Genomic DNA, 24,468 nt, shown 5'->3' with positions numbered 1-24,468 from the left:
GTGTAAATCCCATCATTCCTTTTTAGTATTCCAGCTTTAAAGTTTAATCGTTGATGAGCAGCGATACTACATGATCCCCTCTATAACCGGCAATCAAAAACCATCATCCATTTCATTTTACGATAGATGTCCCAAAGGAGAAGACCAAAAATGTTGATATCTCTCTCCCAACAGGCCTTCTACTTTAAAGCTATGGTGGTCACCAGAGGAAATTTCTCGATCAGTTCTAAAATTAATATTCAAATGCCAATTTTGTTTCAACATTTACGGCGAAAATTGGCTAAAATTTAAATTTCTATGCGAGATTAAAAAATAAATTGAGAAATTGAAAAGTTTAGAATTAAATTGATATCTATACAGCAAAATTATAATTGGTCGGAGTAATTTTTCCATGGCCATTGGGTAGGTAAGAGACAAAGAATAGGAGAAGGAGTACACAACTTTTTCTAGATAACACTAAAGCATGTGTTGAATGATGACAGTGCCCTTGTGTTCTTTTCTCAAGGGGGACCACAAAGCCCCAAGGTGATTGATGAGATCAAAGTGACCACCCAAGTGAGTGATGATGCATCCATATTAAATTGCCCTTAAAGATCTCAAGAGTGTACCATAATGATTACTAGTTGATTAGAAAAATTGCATACATAAAAGCATGGCTGAGTAGGTAGATGTGGGTAATAAAGAGCCTGCTCAATACTAAACATCTTTCAAGAGAAAATCATCAAATCTATCTTAAATCTATCGTAAATATGTCAATTTAATTCTAAATTTTTAAAGAAATCAATTATGAAAAATGACATCGGAAATTAGTAGAGAGAGCTCCCATCATAGTCAATGGACTGGATAATAAAATAGCTAGACCCATTAGAAAAAGATTTAAAAAAATAAATTTGACACTCAATACAATGCCGTACCCATTTTGAGTTTGAAAAAAGACCAAAACGAGCGTGCTTCACTTTACCATTTGAGAAAAAGATGGGTAGCTCCCACGTGTCCTGCGAACATCAAGAGAAAAACCAATAAAAAAGAAAAGGAAAAAAGAAATCGACTAGAGATTGTTCCATCCACAATTTTATTTCCCAAAGAAATATAAAAAATAGACTTTCAATTAATCATTGAAAGGTGGTCCTCAATTTTTTGGCATTTTTCTATAATGATCAATGACTTTATAATAAATAATTGAAGCAAATTTAGGTCAGCAGATTAAAGTCCAAGACACGCGAGTTCAAAGAGTCCCATCCACATTTTGGTGCCGAGGAGCATCGCACGTGGCTTGACCATAAAACATCGTATTAATTAGTTTCGAATAAGATAATGTTTTAAAATTATATTTACAGTCAATGATGTTAATTTTCTTTTGCACAAATGTCAGGAAAAAAATTACTTATCTATATAAAAAATGCGATCACTAAATGAGATCATAATTTAAGAAATAAGAAGTCGAAAAAAGAATATGCGCGGATCAATTTGGATAGTGGCGGTCCCCTTCCACGTGAAAGGCCCCCGAAAGTCCTCTGTCATGACATGCATGCGAGACAGGAGATTGTTCCTGCAATTCTTGGATTAATTTGCAAACGAAGCCCCCAACATACCAACTTATTTGAAACACAGTCCCTGTTCACAAAATTTTTATAACCGAACCCCTCGAATCAAAAAGCAAAGTTTTTTTTTTTAATTTTTTTTTGGCTCGCCATGAAAATCTTTTATGTACACGAAATCTTCATTTGTCCATATCGATCGATCGATCAATCACAAGAATCTTGAATTTCCTTCTTTTTTTCTTCCAAATTAGTAAACATATAGAGTCTCTCCTTTCCGGATCTTGTATAATAGGATCCCTTCTTTTATTGTAAAGATATTTATGAATCTTTTTTCTTGGGCAATTAGGGCAGTTACTCTTTGATTTTTGCCGCAAGTCATAAGTACTTTGTTCATTCGTAGGTGTGCAAATCCATCACCGGAGTCTTACCGACGTACCAAAATAAAGGAAGTTTCTTCACTCGAGGTAGCATCTGCCCAACGTACAAGTTGGCCAGAATTTTATTCTTAACATGGTTCGAACTTGTGGCTTTATGAAAGACAATGATGAGTTACCTCGCAGAAGTTTCACAAAGAAATTAAACAATTTATTAAACAAAATCCAGTAAAGTTACCACCTTATTAAACAAAATCAAAGATAATAAATTGATACAACGTCGCAAGATATATTGACACATTGAATTTCCTAATGTAAATAACAACACATAATTTAAAATTTTCCAAATAAATATGAGCCTTAAACTTGCGGACGAACACATTTGCATGGAGGATTATCATTGTCGTTCACAACTTATTACCGTGCCCGAACCATTAGAGAAGAAGCACGCACCGCGCGCCGCACGTATTATGTAAAAACAACGGTGAACAAGCTCCGATTCAGACGATGCATCCACTCGATTTGGCTCGTCGATCCTCGTCTTAGGATCCGAACTATAAATCGAACACAATGTCACAATGAGCATATCAAGCTAGATTATTTTCATTGAAAGTATCCAGGACATGAGCCGATCCAAAGCAAAGAGTATGCTAATGGCCACTTAGGTAAGGTAACAACTCTGCCTATTCTCTTCATATAGGTATCTGGAAAAGCAGAGGAGGGCTTCAAACAAAATAACAATCAAAAGGACATGAACCAAAATGCAAACCCGACTCGCCCGCCGATCCTTCAACCCCTCCAGGCCTCTTTCGCCGTGTCCCGCCTTCACTTCACAATGCAGATCTTGATCACCGACGCGGCCCCGATGCGATGCAGCACCACGACCGCATCGCCTGGCTTGCACGACCCTTTTGAGGTCGCCGACTTGAGAGCTGCCTCCAGTATCACTTCTGTGGATTCGGCGTCAGTCGCCTTGGCGGATCCCTCAGCCAGCAAAGGAATTAGTCCGCGGTATATGAGACTGTGCCTCGCGGGGGTCTCGTCGCTGCAGAGCCAGTCGAATGAGTCCGTGGTCAAAACAGGGACCACCACTGACAGAATGGGAACGGCTGGCCTGTACTTGGCAACCAGCTTCGCTGTCGTCCCACCGCGAGTCAGCACGACGATGAGCTTTGCTTTTGCCTTGTTGGCCGTTCGCACAGCTGAGGAGGCCAGACTCTCCAACGGGCTCATTGGAAGCGGAGTCGACTTGATCATTTCTTTGAAGATGGCCCCATAGTCGAGAGAGGACTCTGCCTCAATGCATATGCGGGCCATGATCTTCACGGCAATCTCCGGGTAGGCCCCGGCAGCACTCTCGCCGCTGAGCATGACGCAATCCGTTCCATCAAGGACAGCATTTGCCACATCAGTAGCTTCGGCACGGGTAGGCCGGGGAGACTTGATCATTGACTCAAGCATCTGAGTGGCAGTGACCACAGGCTTGCCTGCAATATTGCATTTGTATATCATCATCTTCTGCGCCAAAAAGATCTTCTCGACTGGGATCTCCATCCCAAGGTCACCTCGGGCAACCATGAATGAGTCTGTCTCGCGCAGGATCTCATCAAAATTGATCACTCCTTCCTGGTTCTCAACCTGAGACAATCAACAACGCATGTAAGGCTGCACTTCCGTGTACAATTCAAGTATTAGAAGCTTCACTCAAGAGACTTTTTAGCCAGTACGTACCTTTGACATCAACTGTATATGCTTAGCATGAGGCCCAAGAACTTTCCGAACATTAACGAGATCAGAACCCTTGCGGACAAAAGAGAGAGCGATCATGTCGATCTTGTTTGGAACACCCCATTGCAGGATGTCTTCCTTATCCTTTTCAGTCAATGTGGGAAGATCCACCACAACGCCAGGGAGGTTGACATTTTTCCTCTCTCCAAGCATAGCCGTGTTCTCACAGTGGCACCGGACAGTTCCAGAGGCCGGATCACAAGACAGGACAGTAAGGGTAATCGTTCCATCGGCACAAAGAATGGTGTTTCCGGGCTCTCAAGTCCACAGCCAGCTTTTTGTAGCTCATACAGATCATATTCTCATCCCCCTTGATGGTATAATCAGTAGTCACGGTAATTTCTTGGCCTTCTTTCAGTTGGATAGGCTTTCCATCCTTGAGGAAACCGGTTCGAATCTCGGGACCCTGCAACATATGTCCGGTTAGTATGATTCAACAGCAATGATTTGGAAGGAGTAGAACAAAAAAACGACCTCCAAAATGTGAAAGCCTACAACGCCAAGGATCGTGAGTCAGCAGCAATGACTTCATAGACAAAACCAAGAATTGAAATTGGAGCTGTAGTTTTCCATCTCTCTCAGTGTTTTGATGAAAGCAGTGTCTCGAAACAACTAGTTCTTCAAAGTGAGCACGATTAGAAGCAAATGCTTCAAGGTCAACTAAGAGGAGCTAGATATAGGAAGGAATGCCTCCAACGACTCTAGTGTATCTGAGAGGTGGAGATGCAAAGTTTCAGAAAATACAGGTCACGTGTTTTCTCCAGCTCAAAGTTCAAACTAACACCCTCGCCCAAGCTCTAGTGGCACAATTATCAACTGTATAAAATGAGTATGATCTATGTAATTGCTTTGCTATTATTAAAAAAGAAAAAATCACAACAACATTCCAAAGTTCATATCCCATTTATCTGGACCACAAATGCTCATAAGCAGAACATAACTAAATGCAGTCAAAAGCAGTCATTTCAGGTTTAAACGATACTCAAAAAATTTTGCACCAAAATTAAGTAAAAGAAAGATCATATGCACATCATGTAAAAAAAGCACAACAGTTTCACAAGTGCTTAACAAACTCCAACAAATCAACTGTTGATCACAAGTAAAACAGTACCACGCATAATGATTATGCTTTCTTCATGCGTTCAAGATGAAGCAGAAATAGTAAAGAATATCTCGCTACGCACTAATCATCAACAAAATCAGACAATCTTCAACCGTACGGGACAATGGGTCCTGAACTCCATCTTCCTGCAGTGTTGATTACCCAACCAGGAAAAATCTAAGATTTGTAATGTACACAAAGACAACAATTAAGAACTAGTCGATTCAGCTGGAAGGCCCTTCTGTTCAATTTACAATATGTATTCCTTCCTCTTTAAGTTAAATAAAATGTCGACAAATGTCCATCAAACATATTAAGTCCACGCATAGATCAGGACGAGGTCTCAAGCAGATCAATTTGCAAGCAGCATATTATTATTGTAAAAAATATAAGCAGCTTCATCTTGCATATGCTAACTATATCAGCTAGAAAAGAGTCTTGGTTCATGCAAGAGAGCTTGAACCAGGTTCCATCAAGTCTAAGGACAGGGAAGTTTCACAAATACAGCTACACGTACCTTGTAGGCCGTCTCATACGGCCATGTTAGACAAAGAAAACACACTACAATATTGAGCAGAATATATATATCACTACTGACCCCAGCAAAGTGTCATCACTAGATATCTTGCTATTTAACATTTTCCATTCACTATAAGAGTATTAATCTCGTGCTGTTCCCTATAGCAACTTCATTCAGGAAAAAAACAACTATCTAGAAAGCAATAAAAACTGAATCTCTTAACAGATCGAGAGAGCTGAGAGGTCAAAGGTTGAAGAAGTAGCGATCATACCAAGGATCACCTTTCATAAAGAATATTCTCAGTCATAGTCCAAACTGTTTCGAAAAAAATAATGATCGCTTTACTGGATAAAGTTTGTGCCAAGTGGACTGTAAGTCAAGGTTAAAGGATTATTAATCCTTCAAAAAAGAATAATGTTAGCTCCCACGGGATAGTCATATTTTGTCTAAGAAGAGAATGGCTCAGAGTATGCAAAAGAGTGCAAAAAGCATGCACAAAGCGATGCCCGATTCATTACAACGGCCTCGTTACGCCACAGAGATGGTGCTATAGGAGTTCTGTATTCAAGCCCTATGAAAAAAATTAGACATAGATTTTAACTTGGAAGAACAAGATTTGCAAGGGAACAATTGTGGCCATATTGCAAATAGCACAACATGCCAAATCAAATCTACACGGCAAAAACCAAAGCATACCACAGGCACAACCACAATGCAGTGACGATATCAAAGCCAAGCACGTAAAGATCATGAGCTAAATCAACTCGAGAGGTGATAGACCTTAGTGTCAAGCATGACGGCACAGAGGATCTGGGCGTTATGCATTGCGATCCTGAGGTTGTTCAACGTCTCCTGATGATACTCGTGCGTACCGTGAGAGAAATTGAACCGAGCAACATTCATCCCCGCCCTAAGAAGCTTCTCCAGCATCGGCACCGTTCGAGAAGCCGGACCCAGAGTGCAAACAATCTTAGTCTTGGGGATGCGCCCATCATTCGGTAGATCCTTCATTATTCCCTCGATATCAATGTTTGCCATCTCACTAGCAACAATTCTTCTCTATCTGCAAGTAAGATTTTTGGACAAGTTAAACACGGGAAGCTAATCCAGTGGGAAGCCACAAAAAGTATCTGGCATCATTAAGTATCTGATCAGGAAAGCGTTGCAGATTTGCTTAATAACAATTCAATTTGGAAGACAGAAGAGAAATGCATCATTTTGAGAAAAAGTCTCATCCACTCATTTTCTCACACAGCTTGGAAAGGAAATAAATCAGCAATCGCAAGATCGAATTTTTATGGATTCTTGCTCTTCTCTGGAGGCAAAACAGAACGACCCAAGATGTCTAAAGATTCAAACTTTAGCATCCACCAACGCACACAATTTCCGACCAAAAGAACAGATATTTCGGACAGATCCAACCTCAAAGAGAAGGACAAAGGAAAAACAACAATCAACCAGAGGACAAAAGCCCAGAACAACCAGCAGACGCAAGGAATCACTCGAACGGCGTCGACCCAACAAGGCAGTTCGCTACTCACACAGTCGGAACAAGTCGCGGAGGTTTCAGATCAAGAAGCAGAGGCCGGGAATGAGGAAAGCTTGAATTTTTAGGCCTCAAGCGGTGGAAAAAGTTGCCTTTTTTATTTTTCTTAGACTCACCTTTGGCGATGCAAGCGAGACCACTCGCGAGTACACGAACGCACCTATCGACTTCGCGCACGCTGCTACCGAACCACGCTCATATATCTCGCCAACCTACCTCCCTCTCTCTTCCCTTCTCCCTCTTCCCCTTTCTCTCTCTTTCTGCTCTCAAAACGAAAGCTGTACGACGTGAGATGAGTGGAGTAAAATTACAGAGGAATGATTTATTTCGTGAGATGTCGCTGTCTCGCTATCAATGTCGAGCCTTCCCAAGTTGGGTTTTATAAGTAAATGGAAAGACTTTTTTCGAGCGTGGCATGAGGATCTTGAAAATTTATATGGACATTCGATAAAAAATTTGATGGAAGCAATTCGTAATAAGATTACTTTAATTCTTGAGAAGAGAAAACAAAAGGTTTGATTGGAAAAGGAAAAGGACAGAAGAAAAGAAAAGAAGAGAGAGAAAAAGATTTGAGAGCACGTGGATGGCGGGTGATGAGTGACAGCACTTGGGTTCCGGATTGAAATCCTGGTTTTACTATTGAGGGGGGAGAAAATATTGGGTGGGTTTAACCCAACACGTAGGCATATGGGAGAAACAATCAGCGATCGACACGTGGCGCCACGTTGGCGAGGGCGTCAGGGCGTTCAAAATTCGCGCGGGCCCACCACTCTGACGCTCCCTCTGCTCTGCTCTGCTCTGCGACGCCTGCGCCTGTCAAAATCGTCCTCTCTCTCCTCTCTCTCTCCCCCGTTCTCCGTTCCGTTCCGTTGCGGGGGAGAACAAAACTCTTTACGAAAGCTGCTTCTCTCCCCCTCCTCTGCTCTCTCTCTCCATTCTCGCCGACGATCTCTCTCTCTCTCCATTCTAGACTTCGACGCCCTCTCGGGACTCCGACGCTCCTCAAGGCGGTTGCCTCCAACGCCGACGACGCCGCCTCCGCCTCCACCCCGACGCCCTCTCACGACTCCGTCGCCCCCGACTCCGACGCCGACGCCCACCTCCGCCTCCGCCTCGGCCGACGCCCTTTCCACCTCCGCCGAAGCCTCGACCGATCGTTCGGCTGCGGACTCTGCTAATATCTCACAGCGTCCTCGTCAGGTACAGCAATAGCTTCTCGGTCTTTGATTATCTCTGCTCGTTGTTATTCGGGCGAATCTGTTCCGGCGACTCGAGCGCGAGCTGACGCGCTTCTTCGACCTTGTGGACTTCTTCGCAGTGTCATCTGCTGCGTTGCTGGGGTTCTGGCTCTGCTTTTGCTGCCGATTCTCACCGAGAACACCTACATTCCAGAAAACGCCCTCATGCCAGGTCGATACTCGTCACTAAAGTGATGCCCTCGACCAGTGAAAATTTAAGGCCAAGATTGGAGCTTGACCGTTCTGCTGCGTGGATTGGGATTAAATCATTGTAGGTTGGGATGCTGAAGTTTCGTATAGTCAGGCATTTTCAGTCTCTTTGTTTGTGCTCTCTGATTTTTTAATTCTAATTTTGAAGGATTGGGTTTCTAGAGCCTCCAGCATTGGAAGAAGGGATATTGGAGTCCTATTCTATTTTTCTTGATGTTGTTCTTAACCAAGTCTCCAGTGATTCTCCTGTATTCTCTCATGCGATCACTTGCTTTTAGCTTCTCTTTGAAATGCTTGGTTTGTTGCTTTCTTTTGATTTGTCCTTTCAAGGAACAAAAGCAATATTGTTGCCATTATAGGAGTCTCATTTTTCTCCTCCTTTTTGCATTTGGTGTTGCTTTAAGGTTGTAAGCTATGGTTGAGGTCTGCCTTATCTCCAAGCATCATGCGAAGCACACTTGTTGGGCAGTGTTTCCATTCTCGTAATGAAAAAATTCATAAGGATATCTTTGAACTTTTCCAGCCACTTTTTCAGGCATGCATTTATCTCCTGTCCTTCAATTACTTCTTTTACTTTCAAGTGCTGATGTCTGTGATGGGTAAATTTTGACTTCTCCAGTCTCTTGAAGCTTGGCAAGATGGCGAGCTTGAGAAGCAAAGAAGGAATTTTCTTTATTTTCTCCTCCATCAAGTGCCAGTTAGCAGCAACTTCAGTGTTCTTACTAGACAAAAAGCTCGCCAGGTACATATTCTCTTGTGAGTTCAGGTAGTTTTATCTGGTGCACTTGTTTGGTTTATCTAATGGGCTGATCTTTCTTGTTACTTATTCAATCTCGTGTTTTCAGATAGCTTTTCTTATCATACACAGAGGTTACAAGATGAATCCACCTTCTCCCCCTTTTGAATGTTCATATATGTGGTACGGCTATATCTACTCTATATCTGTGCCTTTTTTGTATTGATTTTTCTTATGAATTTTGCTCTATGCACATTAAGGGAAAATGATGAAGGCTGCATCTTGAGGGATAATTGCCCCTCAAGTTTAGGCATTCTTACTTGAGAGTGAGCTTTTATTTCACAAATGATCGTTTATTAGATTCAAATATTTCATCATGGAGGTGTATTGGCTTTACTCATCCCTCTTTTTCTTTCCCAATGAACTCTATCTATTGTGAATGGAACTTTAGTGTCCAATCTCAGAGTTTAGAATTCTTGACATGTACAAGGAAGAAGGATAATATTGCTCATTTCTGAAAATACTGAACTGGACAGGGGTCCCTCTCTTGTGTCTTCCTTGAAGGATTCTTCTCTTCATCCTTCTTTGCGGCAACCTGCCCTTGATCTCATTCAAACTATCTTGGTCTCTGATGCTGCTGACTTAATATCATCAGCCTTAAGTTTTCACACACGCCCAAGTATTGGTAGAGGTGCCATCAAGTTGAATGATGATGAAGATGATGATCGGCCAGCATTTCTTCCATATGGTGTGGAGGAGGAGGATTTTGGTGCGTGGGGTGGTTTCAGTTCACAAAATATGGTTGTTTCTCGGGAATAGAGAGGATGGATGTGCATCCCCATGTTATGGACTGATGTTTTGGTTGAAATTGATCCCAATGTTCTTCCATTGTCATTTACCAAGGTTGTCTTTTGGGCCAGATCTCGCTTGTTGTTTGTCGAACCTGATATTAGTGGGGAAAAATATCTTCCAATTCAATCTTTTGGATTTTATCATTTGCTGCGGAAATGTCATCTGCATTTGGATGGAAGTTTCCTACTGGCTCTAATGCGTTGTCATTTATTGCATTTGGAGGAGGAGGAGGAGGAGGAGGAGCAGGATCCCCTCGCCGTCAACTACGGGGAGGTCCCGCTGCCCGATTTGCAGTCCTAGGAGGAGGTGGGCGAGCCGTACACGGAGGTCGGGGCGCTGGGGGAGGGGATGCAGGGGAGGAGCGTGCTGGTGCGGGGGAGGGCACAGGCGATCAGGGCGGTGGGGAAGAAGATGGCGTTCGTGGCGGTGAGGGAGAGGGGGTTCACGGTGCAGTGCGTGGTGACCGAGCAGGAGGGCTCGGTCAGCCGGCAGATGGTGAAGTTCGTGGCGTCCTTGAACCGCGAGTCCATCGTGGACGTCCGTGGCACCCTCACCCTCCCTTCCTCCCCCATGAAGGGCGCCTCCCAGCAGGTGGAGATTCAGGTCCTCAAGCTCCATTGCGCCAGCAAGGCCTTCCCCACCCTCCCCCATCAATCTCGAGGACGCTGCCCGCAGCGAGGCTGAGATCGAGAAGGCTCTCCAGGTCTCTCTCTCTCTCTCTCGATAATCATTTCATCTTTCCACTCGTGTCCAGGCTAAGGCTCTCCTGTTTTAAGTTCCTTGTTCGCATAATTCGCAGGCCGGGGAGTAGCTCGTTCGTGTTAATCAGGATGCGAGGTTAAATTTCAGGGTCCTCGACATACGCACGCCTGCTAATCAAGGCATCTTTCGAATCCAGAGTCAAGTTGGCAATGTGAGCTTCCCCCATGTCCCATACCCGATGAAATTCCCAAACTCATTGTATTCCTTTTCTACCCTCTTTCACAACAGCAACTAGTCCATAGAAAATGACATGATTCTGTCTTGCTCTCTTTTCTGCACGTACAGGAAATAACTGCAAGATGTCTAGATGTAAAATGTTATGGTCCAAAATAGTTTATCTGATGCCTATGTTTTTCCTCCAATCATTGAGGAGGATATGGCTCAAAACGTTAGGGAGCTTTATGATGCATGGGGCGAAAGGATAGTAGAAATGGGGAAGTCTGTTTCCTTTGTTTCTGTTTACTTCAACTGAAAATGGGTTGTTTTTGTAGTCACTAACTTACAAATAACAGATCGTCTAATTTCTTAAGATAAGATGTTGATGCTCTGGCTGTTCTGCATTCGGCGGCCAAGGTTCCTCCCAGTTTGCTATATATGTTTATCTTGGATAATGTGTTCTGAGTCTAACACCTAAACTTATACAATCCCACATTGTTCAGATAATTAGGCAGTTCTTGTCATCTGAAGGCTTTTTGAAATCCATACGCCGAAACTGATAGCTGGATCCAGTGAAGGAGGTTCTGCTGTTTTTAAGCTGGACTATAAAGGGCGCCCCACGTGCCTGGCGCAGTCACCCCAGCTTCACAAGCAAATGTCTATTTGTGGTGATTTTGGGCGTGTTTTTGAGATTGGCCCTGTTTTTAGGGCAGAAGACTCCTACACACAGAGGCATTTGTGTGAATTTACTGGGCTTGATGTTGAAATGGAGATTAAGAAGCATTATTTTGAGGTGGGATTGGGTACTTTTGCATTTATTTTGTGCTTCAATTCGGTTCAGTGAACCAGACTTTTATGTGCAGGTGATGGACATCATGGACCAGTTGTTTGTTGCCATGTTTGACTCATTGAATGTGAGTTGCAAGAAAGAACTCGAAGCTATCGGAAGACAATACCCTTTTGAACCTTTAAAGGTGATGATATGATCCACTTTTTTTTCCCCGCAATCCTCATAATTGGTAATGTTTACAAAAAACATAGTGCACCTGATGGGCAATAAGTTTTAATTGCAGTACTTGAGAAAGACCTTGCGGCTTACGTTTCAAGAAGGGTTTCAAATGCTCAAGGTGAGGAGAAATTTTTTGGCAGCTAAATAACTGCCGAGACTTAAAAGAACTATAACAGATATAATGGCAGCATATGGGTTCATTGGCACTTATGAATAATGTCTACTAAACACCCAACTTATGAGCTTTCCAGATGTCAAAGCAGTCCCAAAATCACCGTTATTCACTAGATTGATACATGCTGTTTAATAAATAACTTGCTTCGAATGTGATGGATATAGTTTATATATTTGAGTTCCAGCATTTGTTTTGGCCTTTTGGGTCAATTTTCAGCATATTTACTTAGGGATAGTTTTCAGCTGGAACTGATGTTTTAGTGAATTTTACCCTTGATTGAGTAGGGAAAATCATGTCCATTCAGCAATAAGCTCTTATTATGAGCTAAATCTAAAGAAATCCCCTCAAGACTGAGATTCACCCAGTCAACAAAGGGTTGGTAGTTTCTCTTTGATTGTTGTTTAGAGTTTGTTTTCTTGTCTCCCTTGGAATGAGTGCATTGGGTTTCTGGAGTCAATTCATTGTCCAATATAGCATGTATAGATGGAATCAACTTACTGATTGAATACTCAAGGTTAGTAATGTCTTGAAACTAATCGTCTTTGGTCTAAAATCCTTGAGGTTGCTTTTTCCATTTGTTACAATTACCGGTTTGTCGATGAGTGCTCTTGAAGTAGTTTGTCTGGCTCTGAACCTACATATCTTCACGCGTGCTAAATTTTTCCGTTGGTGCTCTGACATTACTATGCTTGTATAGGATGCCGGTGTTGAGATTGATCCTCTAGGTGACTTGAACACAGAAGTAGAGAGAAAATTGGGTCAGCTGATTCTAGAAAAGTAATATGTTAAATAATTTTTCATGTGCCTGAAGTACTAAGTTGGGTTTCAGATTGTTAGTGTAATTATTTTCTGTATAATTAACTTACCAAGCTTTCTTTTAATTTTAGGTATGGCACCGAGTTCTATATACTTCGTCATTATCCTTTGGCTGTTAGGCCATTCTACACCATGCTGTGTTATGACAATCCTGCCTACAGTAATTCATTTGATGTTTTTAGTAGAGGTAAATTATTGGGCCATTCTATATGTCGGCAAACTTTCTCTGATTGATGGTTTCGGAATTATGCCTTTGTCTTGATTATTTGGCCTTACAGTTTGTTTGAAACTGTTTAAAATGCATGGTCAAATTGTTCAAAAAGACAGTGGGGAAATTGGATGGAAGCAAAGGCTTGAAATGTCAGGAGAATTATATGTTCCATTGATTCTTGTATACCATGAAGTCTTTAATAATGACATCTTTACCATAAATCCAAGATGGTTTAGAACTTTTTCCATATATTATGAGGCTTCTGCTTTCTCTTTTGCATGAACTCTATAAAGTTGCATCTGGAGGCCGTTTAATGCCTAGTAAATCTCATTTGTCTCCTCACATGATTGCGTTATAAATGCTTGAGAGTTTCCCATATGAGTGTCTCTTGACCAGCAAAGCTTGCATTCAACCCATGTTCGACTGCAAACTTCTGATTTGTATTACTCTGTCCCAGGCGAGGAGATTATCTCAGGAGCTCAGCGTGTCCATGTTCCTGAATTCCTTACCAAACGTGCAGAGTCATGTGGAATTGATGTGAAGACTATTGAAACATACATCGACTCTTTCAGGTTATTCAGTTTGGTCACCTTTGTTCTCCTGTAAACGGTTGGTTTATTGCACTATCACTGATGAAATGGTTGCGTTAGCTTATCAAAGCCTTGATGATCCAAATCCGGTTCTTGGTTAGCTACTTAATCAGAGTGAACATGATTATTTCTCCATTCTGACGAGTCAGCATAATTGGTGATTTTGTGCAGGTATGGGGCACCTCCGCATGGGGACTTTGGAGCGGGATTGGAGCGGGTAGTTATGCTCTTCTGCGGTCTCAACAATATCAGGAAAACCTCGCTTTTCCCTCGTGATCCACTTAGAATCTCCCCACGAGAGGACTTAGTAGTAATGGTGTTATAACCGGGCTGTTCTTTGACACAATCGTATGGTGCTCCTTGATTTTGGTGTATTTCAGTAAAATATTTTCTTACGATTAGCCACTTGTAACTTGGACATTTCTGGTCTTGTCCCTTGCCAAATGAAATCGGACAATGAGAATGAGGATCCGGGTTAAATCTCTCAGCCCAGAGAATGGATGGACATGAGCACGGGTTGGAAATGGTACACATCACCATTAGTTTGATTCTTGATAACACAAGCAACTCACTAAATAATGCCGTTGTATCATATGCAATTGATGTGTAACATGATTTCTCCTCTATTTATTAAAGGAGATGGGAGTTTATGCAATGGGTTCGGCTCAAGTTTTGACTAACTGGTGCGCACGAACTTCCAGATTGAAGTGCTTTCAGATTTCATGATACACCATCTTGGTAATAAGAAATATCATAGAAGCCAGTTTTTAATTTGTTTATGATTGAGAGTGGGCCAAGCAGTGAATTTGTGATTGAAATTCCTTGACGTGTATGCCACATAGGATTTCTCAATGAGAATTTATAAAAAGGGTCGCCGCGTGCATAGTACAGAGGGATGTCTGAGGGAGAGTAAAATCAAGAGAGCAGTTTCATTAGTGTAATGAGCTTAACTATAAAGGGTGTGCACAAGAACCCTTTCATTTATTGCACATGAGACGATGACAGCTACATGTGTCCCAAGAGTAAGACCAGTGATCGTCTCAGTACCTCCCGGTGACTTCACTTGGTTCGAGGAAGGAATCGCTACCATTGCCAGCGTAATCGTGTCGTGCGGAGATCTGAACTCTAAACTCCCCCCTTATCTAAAAAAAAAAAAACTCCCCCTACACAATGGCCAACAAGAGAATTGCAATTAATCCTTTCATGTTTTGAAATAATTCAGACTCGTGATGGATAGGTCGGTATTTTGCATGAGATACTGAAAATTTACATAATTCATTCACCCTCACCTATCCGAATAATATCAAAAACAAAATGCCTCCTCCGCCTTTCAGTTACTTCAACCGAAAGAAAAAAAAATCATACTATCTAAACATATGGAAAATGTTTTACAGCAAGGTTTGGCAACAATTAGAAGCCAAAGCCATTGCGCACGATATCCTCTTCATCATCACTACTGAAAGATTCAACCAGCTGACTTCCGTCGTCGTCATCGCCATCTCCCTCTGTCACAATTTCCAATAATCCAGGTCCACCATCAAAGTCAAAACCATCCATTATAAAATCCCCATCTTCCTCATCATCGTCATCAAGATCACTCACACTATCATCGTCATTGCTCATATTATCAGGGTCACTATCACTATCACCATCTAGACCCGAGCCCAATATAGGATCTACATCAGCATCGTCGTCATCTTCTTCCTCATCTTCCCCGCTCTCAGCATCATCAGGATCAGAGTCGTCGTCCGTAGGCCTCCGTCAACCAATCTCATAGACCCTCGCAGAAGATAACAACTCTTCTTGATCATCCATTGTGATCAACCCCACAAATGAATCCGTCGGTTCTGTTGCAAAGTCAAGGACGCAGCGATCTACTGGAATAGTTGCAATGTCAGCATAGTTGACCGCATCAACTGTGCGAAATGCAGCAAAAAGAGGATGCTTGGCACGACGAGTATGAACAGAAGACATTACATCCTCAAGGTTTCTCCTCAAGATTGCATAAATTACGTCACCGCGTGCATTAAATGTTATTGCTGTTTGATCCAGGGAAGGAACACTCCGGAGCAGTCTGAATTTCCGTAGATCCCACACCTCAGAGTTTATTATGACCTGTAACAATGGGATCGTCGCAAAAGTTTAGATGGTAAGCAAAATAAAGCCGAGCAGACTCGCATGTGTTTTGAGTAAATAGGAACGAGATCATAGAAAGTAATCAACTACTGCAATGCAACCAAACTTAAGTGTGATCACCAACAAGTGCGTGTATATTACACACAAGATAAATGAGCATAATGGACCAACCACTCTTAACTTAAGGGCACAATAAACGTATGCCAAGGAGTTGCTATCTAAGCATCAGTACCAGCCCTTTGTAACTCGAAGGCAAGTCCCACCAAAAAATTATTTTATAACAAAGGCATAGGGTTGAAAAGAAGACAACAACGCCCACACACATCATAGGAATTCTATGGTTAACTTGTCTCACACGATCGAATTCATATCACAAGCTTGTATATCCCAGGTTCCCTCACTACATAATTACAGAATCACAAGTGGACATGTGCACATAAGAGAGAGAGAGAGAGACAGAGAGAGCGAGAGAGAGAGAGAGAGCAAAGCACCTTCACTCCTCAACAAAGAAGCTATAATGTTTACCAGTAATGTGAAGTTGTGATCAGCTAATTAATTTTCTGCACTTACATAAACCAGCATGCACAGAAAGACAATACAAGCGTTTAGTTACCTCACTGCCAGCAGGATGAAAGCCACCACCCCCATAGTCTGTGAATTGATCGAATCGATGAACAGGGCCAGAAACTCGCCGATCCCATAATACACCATTCCAGAGCAACATTGTATCTGATGGACTGAAGTGTATCTGAGAATACATGTGCGCCCGACCTGAAGAACCAAAAGTTGTGTCCGACAATTTTAGCTCCATCTGATAGGTCTGGATATCATACAAGAGAATCTGTCTATTGTTTAAATCTGATGATAATGCAGCAAAATGGCTCCCAGAATTGCTAAACCTAGCAGCCTTGCACCCTTCAAATGGATGTAATGGTCCATTCCCTATAGAAGAGGCATCCCACAAGCGAACATCCTGAATACTTGATGAGAGCAGCAGCTGTGTATCGCCTGAGACATGTGACTGAACAAGCACCAAAGATTGCTGGTGGCTTGTGCAGCTGTCTAAGACACTATTGGTATTGGTGTCAAAGACTTTGAGCTCTCCACCATGGCTACCAGCTGCAATATGAGAAGAGTTCCCAAGAAAAGCTATGCAAGTCAAGAGACCACTATTGTCATCTCGGCATGTTCGCCATGGTCTAAATCTACTGAAAACAAATTGACGATCTTTGCGATTTCCAAGGACTCCACCATACACACTTCTGAACTCCCGTGTGCCAAGACGCGCTGTTACATTTGATGGAGCATCAAGACTCCGCTTTGGTTCAGGGCAAACATGTGGGTGTAAGAGTGAGAGAGGTGGAAGAGTAGTAATTGGAGCAGGACACTGCCGATGCTGGTGCTTCAGATATTGAACAACCAGAGAATCCAGAGTTAACCTCTCTATGTTATTGCTAGAATGGGGATCATTCAGTAACCCATGGTCAGTGAAAGTTGTGTGACCTGTTTGACAATTAACATATGGACTGTCATCCACATCAGATAAAAGACATGTTGATCGGTCATGTAAGTCCCTGTTAGTTGAGTTTGGTGTGGAAAACCCAGAGGAATCAGTTGATGTACCATTTCTACGGAAGGAATGAGGTGTTACACAAGCAGGGGAGCACAGCCCATGCTCAGCGGTTTGTAACCTCTTCCCAGGTATTGCAAAGCCACTATCTTTTATCTCATGGTGTTTCCTCTTCATTGGCAAAATGATAGGAGTCTTACACTGGGGATCAGTATCTACAAAAGATTTCCCCATAGCTTCCGATGGAGTTTCACGTACAATTACTTGTGCAGGTGGTTTTATGACACTGGATAGCTTCTTATTAAGTTGTGAACTCCCATCATGGAAAGACAGCTGCCTTGATTGTGAACCAAAACTAGGTGAGAAAACCAGCGGTTTCTTCCGTATTGAAGATCCTGCTGAGTCACATCTCAATCTGGAAATATCATTATGTTCAGAGAATCTTGACTTTTCAGATAGAAATCCACGTGGGGTGCGACCACAGGGCCACTGAAACTGTACAGAGGCTGATTCTTGGGTGCCTGCTGTATATGAAAGAGATGCTGGGGCCACAGTCGATGGGAGAGGAGTCAGTTGAGCCTCTTTCTGCAGCATAGCAGCACTCCCACCCAAACCACACGCTTGCAGATGTTCAAGGATAAGGAGTAAAAGTTCCCTGATATTGGTTGGGCAAGACAATTCGGAGGCTAAATTAACATGACATTAATCATTGACATCAACAAAATATAGAGTTCACTTAAAAGAAAAACAAACCTGGACTGGTAAGTAATAGGAGTGGCAGCGGCAATAGCTGCTCGTTCTATGCGCCTCAAGGTAGGGGTTGCAGCATCTGTAGCTGCCAACGTACTAGCACGCCCTGAATTTGTCACAATCTACATATGCATAAACAAAATTACGATATAACTGTGCTTCGCAATGAAAGCAAATTTGAGTAATTTGGAACAAGATGCATCATATGGAAACTAAAAAAGAAGAAGAGGAAAAAAAAAAAACTCCATAAGGATCCTCTCTTGCATTCCAACCAGGATTCCTTTCTCCTTTTTTGACCCGAGTGAATTTGGAAACGAGACATGGGAGCTATCCCAGAGCTGGCGAGCCCTGATCTCTCTGTCTCCCTCCCTGCTTCTCTGTGTGTCTATGTTGTTGGGGATGCAAGGATTTCACAACATGCATGAGCTATTACACAATTTTGATCACCTTAATCTGTTTCATATTCCTTTTACAATGCCACATGGTACACTTAGATGCTGGCCACAATTTACTTGAATTCTAAATAGCTACCCAGCCAAGCAGGGATAAAACCTTTCCTCTTTTCTCTGTATCCATCATTAAAACATTATGGCCGTTTTTGGGCATGAGTAATCACGAGTAGTGAAAGCAGGTACATGTAGAGACCCTATGGGCTCATCAAGCACTATATAAGCAATTAAATATGGGTATCCATAGTGTTCACTCCCTTAAAAGTTTTGCTTATCACTATTTAGAATTACTTCAGAAAAAGTAACCTTGTATATGGAATGCAATCAGTTTGTAAACCTTGCCATTAGTGCACTCGAGTCTTAAATCTTCTGAAAAAAAAAAAAAAAATCAGATCTCTGTTTTTTCTTAAGTAGTGACAAGCTGCTGACTAGCCAATAATCGCGTAATCGCGTATTCGAAACCCAGTACAATGGCTTAAATTTTTTTTTCTTTTTTTTTGGGGGGGGGGGGGAGGGGGTGGTATAGTTTAAGATTTTGATTTTACTAATCAAGAGGTTCTGGAGTCCATTGCATTTCGTAAAAAGGGTTAAAGGATCAGGGCTTCCAGCAAAACTTTCATGAAATACAAGATTTACATGCCAAGCACGGAAAGTATTGACATATAGAAAGCTAACAACAAAGAGTTTCTACATAGTTTGCCTGCTAATAAAGAGGTAAAAATATCTTTATCAAGCTGGAACTCAAAAAACTCAAACGAATACACTATCAAAGTTGTAAGCTCATACACCTGATTCATGTTTTCACCATCTATTAAAATAAGTATGTACACAATGCAAAATGTTCATAAACAAATTTGCATAAAAAAAATAAGATCTTACTTGGGATGTCCCGAGAATTTATCAAATTGGGTCACTAACAGAGTTGGGATCAAGTAGACTCACTGACTATTGAAACTTAAAAACAAGTGCACATTATTAAAATCTTGCTATAATAAACAATATCACACGTGGGAGCATTATGCATTTTTTGCATCCCTGACATATGCAGTTGTTGACATACGTTGAGATGAGGAATATCATTCGCTTACGCCTATTAGTTCAATGGCGACCTGGGCTAGTTCAGCTTGCCACCTACCCTGCTCATTCCCAAGTGTCTGGCTTCCAGAATCTCGAATGAGCTCTGACAGTTTTTTCCCAACCTATGAACAAAAATCAAATAAATTCCATATACACGAGAAATTTAATATTGTATCTGTTGACAAACTGAATTCGAACTTTGGATCGAAAAACAATTATCCGTCACAGAATTATTGGTGGCTGACTCATAGCTTCCATGAGTCAAGGCCTTGGAAACTCTGCAAAACAATTATCCAACATTTGGAGACAAGGGCAGCAGCACTTCTGTGTACTAAGGAAAGTGCAAATTCAAAGTGATTAAATGTGTTCAAAAATTGCACATGATACAGAAAACACTCTGACAGAATCCACATCTCAGGATATAAACAACAACTTGCAGTTTAAGCATCAGCGGAATAATATTCAAATGACTAAATGTATAATCTGCAAGTGCAGAGAAACAAAACTTCTCACCTGGAGCTTTGTTAATATGTGTGCAATTGTATCATCTCTGGCTAAACCAAGTAGAACACGACAAGCCAGAGCACGTATGCAGTCAAGAGCAACAGGAGGTGAGTATATTCGTGGCTGGAGGAGATGCAGAAGGACCTTTATGCCATTATTAGCACGGACAGCGTCTCTTGCTTGACGATATCCTTGCTCCAGCTGGGCAGCAAGACCGGCAGAACCTGCCCCAGCACCTAAAGATATTCTACGATCTCCAACCAATCCTGAAGTTGATGCAGAAACAGGTGTCAAAGGAGCTGTGCTAGATTGAGTCCCAGATGACGTTGTGCAACCTCTATCAACCCCACTAGATTCACCATTCCGATCCCTTAAATCATTCTGGATGGCCACAGAAGCAATCCGATCCATGATACCGCGGTCTGCATTTCTATCTCTAGATTCCATGGCAAGGGCATTGGAGCTTTGGGAAGCAGCAGACTGCTGACCTTGTGCAAGCATAGGAGGTCTATTGCTAATTGAAGGCGGAGGGCACACGAGATTAATTAGCACACTCAAAGCAGGCTGTATGATCTGCAGGAATAATGCATAAGAATTACTAGGAAAGAAAGGTTCATGACTCAGATTTTTGTCACCATAAAGACAAATAAAAGTGATATCGACATTGAAGTATTAAATGATCACTCACCTCTGGATCCACATAAGTACTAGCAATATTTGCAGCATCCAATACAACTGCAATGCCAACACGCTCATTGCTCAATGTAGCATTCACTATCATTTTACGACTTTGAGGTACCAGTGTAACAATGTGCAGAACACCCAAGGCATATTGAAGCAAATCGTGCAAATAGCGCTCAACCGGTGGGGCCTGAATACAGGGAGCATAGAAAAATAAGATGCATTGAATGCCCACAAAAAGAACAGAAGGTTAAGGCAGAACATAAGGCAATTACCTGACACAATTCTAACATGGTCAAATGTCCATTACAGGCTAAGAACTTATCAACTGCTGGCCACCGTGTTCTCACAAAAGCAGGACCCAACTTCCGATCCTTCTGCAATTGTAGGAATACAGCATCCATAGCCTCATTACTAATGTCAAGGGGCTTGTAGGCTGCCCTCATGCTCGAAATATTCCGGGGAGCATTGCGGTTAGTCTTAGATGGACGAATTGAATCCACAATCAACAGTAGATGTGCCCTAAAATATTGCCGTAAAGCAACACGTGTGATAAGCTATCTGCTTCTCGGATGACGTAAGCACCTCTGGAGGTGATCTGTCATTCCGAAGTGAACTTGAACCAGATAGTCCTAGTGATATGGAATTAACTCCAGATCTTACTGAGGCAGCATCATTTAAGACACCTAGTATTTTTTGTAAACCATCCAGAGCATCAAAAGCATCAAGGACCGCTCTGGAAACAAAAGCAGCAGCAAAAAACAAGGCTGCATTCTTTCGTGCCATCGGATCCTGGGGGCATTCTAGAAGCTGAATGGCTAACTCAACAACTTGGCGCACAACATCTGAAGGAAGGGCACACACTCGTTCCATAATGCCCTAAAAAGATCAGCCCAAAAGAGATGAATATGTTATAAATTAAGGTTAATGACATCTTTAAAACCACAGCCTTGACCCAGTAACAGAAGAATCATGCAAACCAAGTGCTTAAAGAATCACCTGAATCGAACCAATAGTAAACAAGCAAAAGGAAAGACCAAAGAAGGTTTGAGCAATTCTAGGAATAGAAAGGAGTTTTTGCATGCCACCCCTGTCCACAAACAGGGCTGCAAATTTCCGATGAGCTGCCAAAGCACATATTAACTTCATCACATCAGGCAAAAACACTGCAATCTTCGAAGGCTCTTTATATTTGGAGCTCCTCTGAAGCAAAATTCATAAGAAAAATCAATACAAAAAAGGCACGGATATAGAGTAGATATAGCCGTACCACATATATGAACATTCAAAAGGGGGAGAAGGTGGATTCATCTTGTAACCTCTGTGTATGATAAGAAAAGCTATCTGAAAACACGAGATTGAATAAGTAACAAGAAAGATCAGCCCATTAGATAAACCAAAACAAGTGCACCAGATAAAACTACCTGAACTCACAAGAGAATATGTACCTGGCGAGCTTTTTGTCTAGTAAGAACACTGAAGTTGCTGCTAACTGGCACTTGATGGAGGAGAAAATAAAGAAAATTCCTTCTTTGCTTCTCAAGCTCGCCATCTTGCCAAGCTTCAAGAGACTGGAGAAGTCAAAATTTACCCATCACAGACATCAGCACTTGAAAGTAAAAGAAGTAATTGAAGGACAGGAGATAAATGCATGCCTGAAAAAGTGGCTGGAAAAGTTCAAAGATATCCTTATGAATTTTTTCATTACGAGAATGGAAACACTGCCCAACAAGTGTGCTTCGCATGATGCTTGGAGATAAGGCAGACCTCAACCATAGCTTACAACCTTAAAGCAACACCAAATGCAAAAAGGAGGAGAAAAATGAGACTCCTATAATGGCAACAATATTGCTTTTGTTCCTTGAAAGGACAAATCAAAAGAAAGCAACAAACCAAGCATTTCAAAGAGAAGCTAAAAGCAAGTGATCGCATGAGAGAATACAGGAGAATCACTGGAGACTTGGTTAAGAACAACATCAAGAAAAATAGAATAGGACTCCAATATCCCTTCTTCCAATGCTGGAGGCTCTAGAAACCCAATCCTTCAAAATTAGAATTAAAAAATCAGAGAGCACAAACAAAGAGACTGAAAATGCCTGACTATACGAAACTTCAGCATCCCAACCTACAATGATTTAATCCCAATCCACGCAGCAGAACGGTCAAGCTCCAATCTTGGCCTTAAATTTTCACTGGTCGAGGGCATCACTTTAGTGACGAGTATCGACCTGGCATGAGGGCGTTTTCTGGAATGTAGGTGTTCTCGGTGAGAATCGGCAGCAAAAGCAGAGCCAGAACCCCAGCAACGCAGCAGATGACACTGTGAAGAAGTCCACAAGGTCGAAGAAGCGCGTCAGCTCGCGCTCGAGTCGCCGGAACAGATTCGCCCGAATAACAACGAGCAGAGATAATCAAAGACCGAGAAGCTATTGCTGTACCTGACGAGGACGCTGTGAGATATTAGCAGAGTCCGCAGCCGAACGATCGGTCGAGGCTTCGGCGGAGGTGGAAAGGGCGTCGGCCGAGGCGGAGGCGGAGGTGGGCGTCGGCGTCGGAGTCGGGGGCGACGGAGTCGTGAGAGGGCGTCGGGGTGGAGGCGGAGGCGGCGTCGTCGGCGTTGGAGGCAACCGCCTTGAGGAGCGTCGGAGCGTCGGAGTCCCGAGAGGGCGTCGAAGTCGAGAATGGAGAGAGAGAGAGATCGTCGGCGAGAATGGAGAGAGAGAGCAGAGGAGGGGGAGAGAAGCAGCTTTCGTAAAGAGTTTTGTTCTCCCCCGCAACGGAACGGAACGGAGAACGGGGGAGAGAGAGAGGAGAGAGAGGACGATTTTGACAGGCGCAGGCGTCGCAGAGCAGAGGGAGCGTCAGAGTGGTCGGCCCGCGCGAATTTTGAACGCCCTGACGCCCTCGCCAACGTGGCGCCACGTGTCGATCGCTGATTGTTTCTCCCATATGCCTACGTGTTGGGTTAAACCCACCCAATATTTTCTCGGACAGAATCTGGTTATCCCAAATTTTGGATAATCAACCTACCTGCTTTAGAAGCAGGGTTTTTTTTTTGGGTTTTTCATTTTTTTTTCCCGAAACACTTGTTAAGCATTTAATTATCCCAAAAAAAACTAATTTAGAATTTTTTTTTTTTTTTATATCTGTAAAGATGGTCTCGCCAGCGCACTTGGGGCCCTTTGCTAAAATAGAAAAGAGGAAATTAACCCCAAAAAAAAAAAAAATGATGATAAACGCACCCCAAAAGGGGAACCCACATCACCACATGTTTACTCCTTTGCTTCTTTTCCAAACTAAACGAAGTCACTTTAGAAAGGCTGCTAACAATATGAAAGGGCAAAACAAGCTGTTCTAAGCACAAATCAAGTAAAGTTAAGGCTAAAATGCTTTTAACATCTCAAAAGACTTCTGTACGTCCAATGGGTTTGATGATGGAGACCATGTCGGAGTAAATTTCTTTAAAAGCCCTCAAAACTATGACCCAAAAAAAAAAAAAACACACACACACACACACAAACAATTTGGTTTCAAAGATGACATGATAAAAGGTTTTCGTCGTTAGTAAAGATTGGAATTTAGAGAAAACATGTTTCTCACTATAAGCTGAGCCTCATTTCAAAAGCTTCTTGTTGATTTGAGTGAAATGGCATGAAAAGATTCATGTAGGACTGG

The 24,468-nt window shown here is 42.2% G+C and overlaps 2 protein-coding genes and 1 pseudogene across 2 annotated transcripts; 1 reads left to right on the top strand and 2 right to left on the bottom strand.

Annotated features, from left to right (window-relative positions):
* Positions 1-2,740: 2,740 nt before the first annotated feature.
* On the bottom strand, positions 2,741-6,363 carry LOC139883713 (pyruvate kinase, cytosolic isozyme-like). Its single transcript, XM_071867851.1, is given in 4 exon segments — positions 2,741-3,553; positions 3,647-3,958; positions 3,960-4,109; positions 6,106-6,363. Coding segments are annotated over 4 exon segments (1,533 nt in total).
* Positions 6,364-9,895: 3,532 nt separating this feature from the next.
* Positions 9,896-13,951, top strand: LOC139883717 (aspartate--tRNA ligase 2, cytoplasmic-like; annotated as a pseudogene).
* A 1,085-nt stretch (positions 13,952-15,036) lies between these two features.
* LOC139883716 (DDB1- and CUL4-associated factor homolog 1-like) lies at positions 15,037-22,999 on the bottom strand. Its single transcript, XM_071867854.1, is given in 12 exon segments — positions 15,037-15,741; positions 16,376-17,987; positions 18,086-18,204; positions 19,620-19,730; positions 20,122-20,685; positions 20,801-20,983; positions 21,069-21,339; positions 21,341-21,672; positions 21,793-21,996; positions 22,242-22,364; positions 22,736-22,835; positions 22,923-22,999. Coding segments are annotated over 12 exon segments (4,401 nt in total).
* Positions 23,000-24,468: the final 1,469 nt, after the last annotated feature.

Source organism: Rutidosis leptorrhynchoides, unplaced genomic scaffold (genome assembly GCF_046630445.1).
Source record: "Rutidosis leptorrhynchoides isolate AG116_Rl617_1_P2 unplaced genomic scaffold, CSIRO_AGI_Rlap_v1 contig44, whole genome shotgun sequence".
Classification (NCBI taxonomy): Eukaryota; Viridiplantae; Streptophyta; class Magnoliopsida; order Asterales; family Asteraceae; genus Rutidosis; species Rutidosis leptorrhynchoides.
This window is presented reverse-complemented; position numbering and strand designations above follow the sequence as displayed.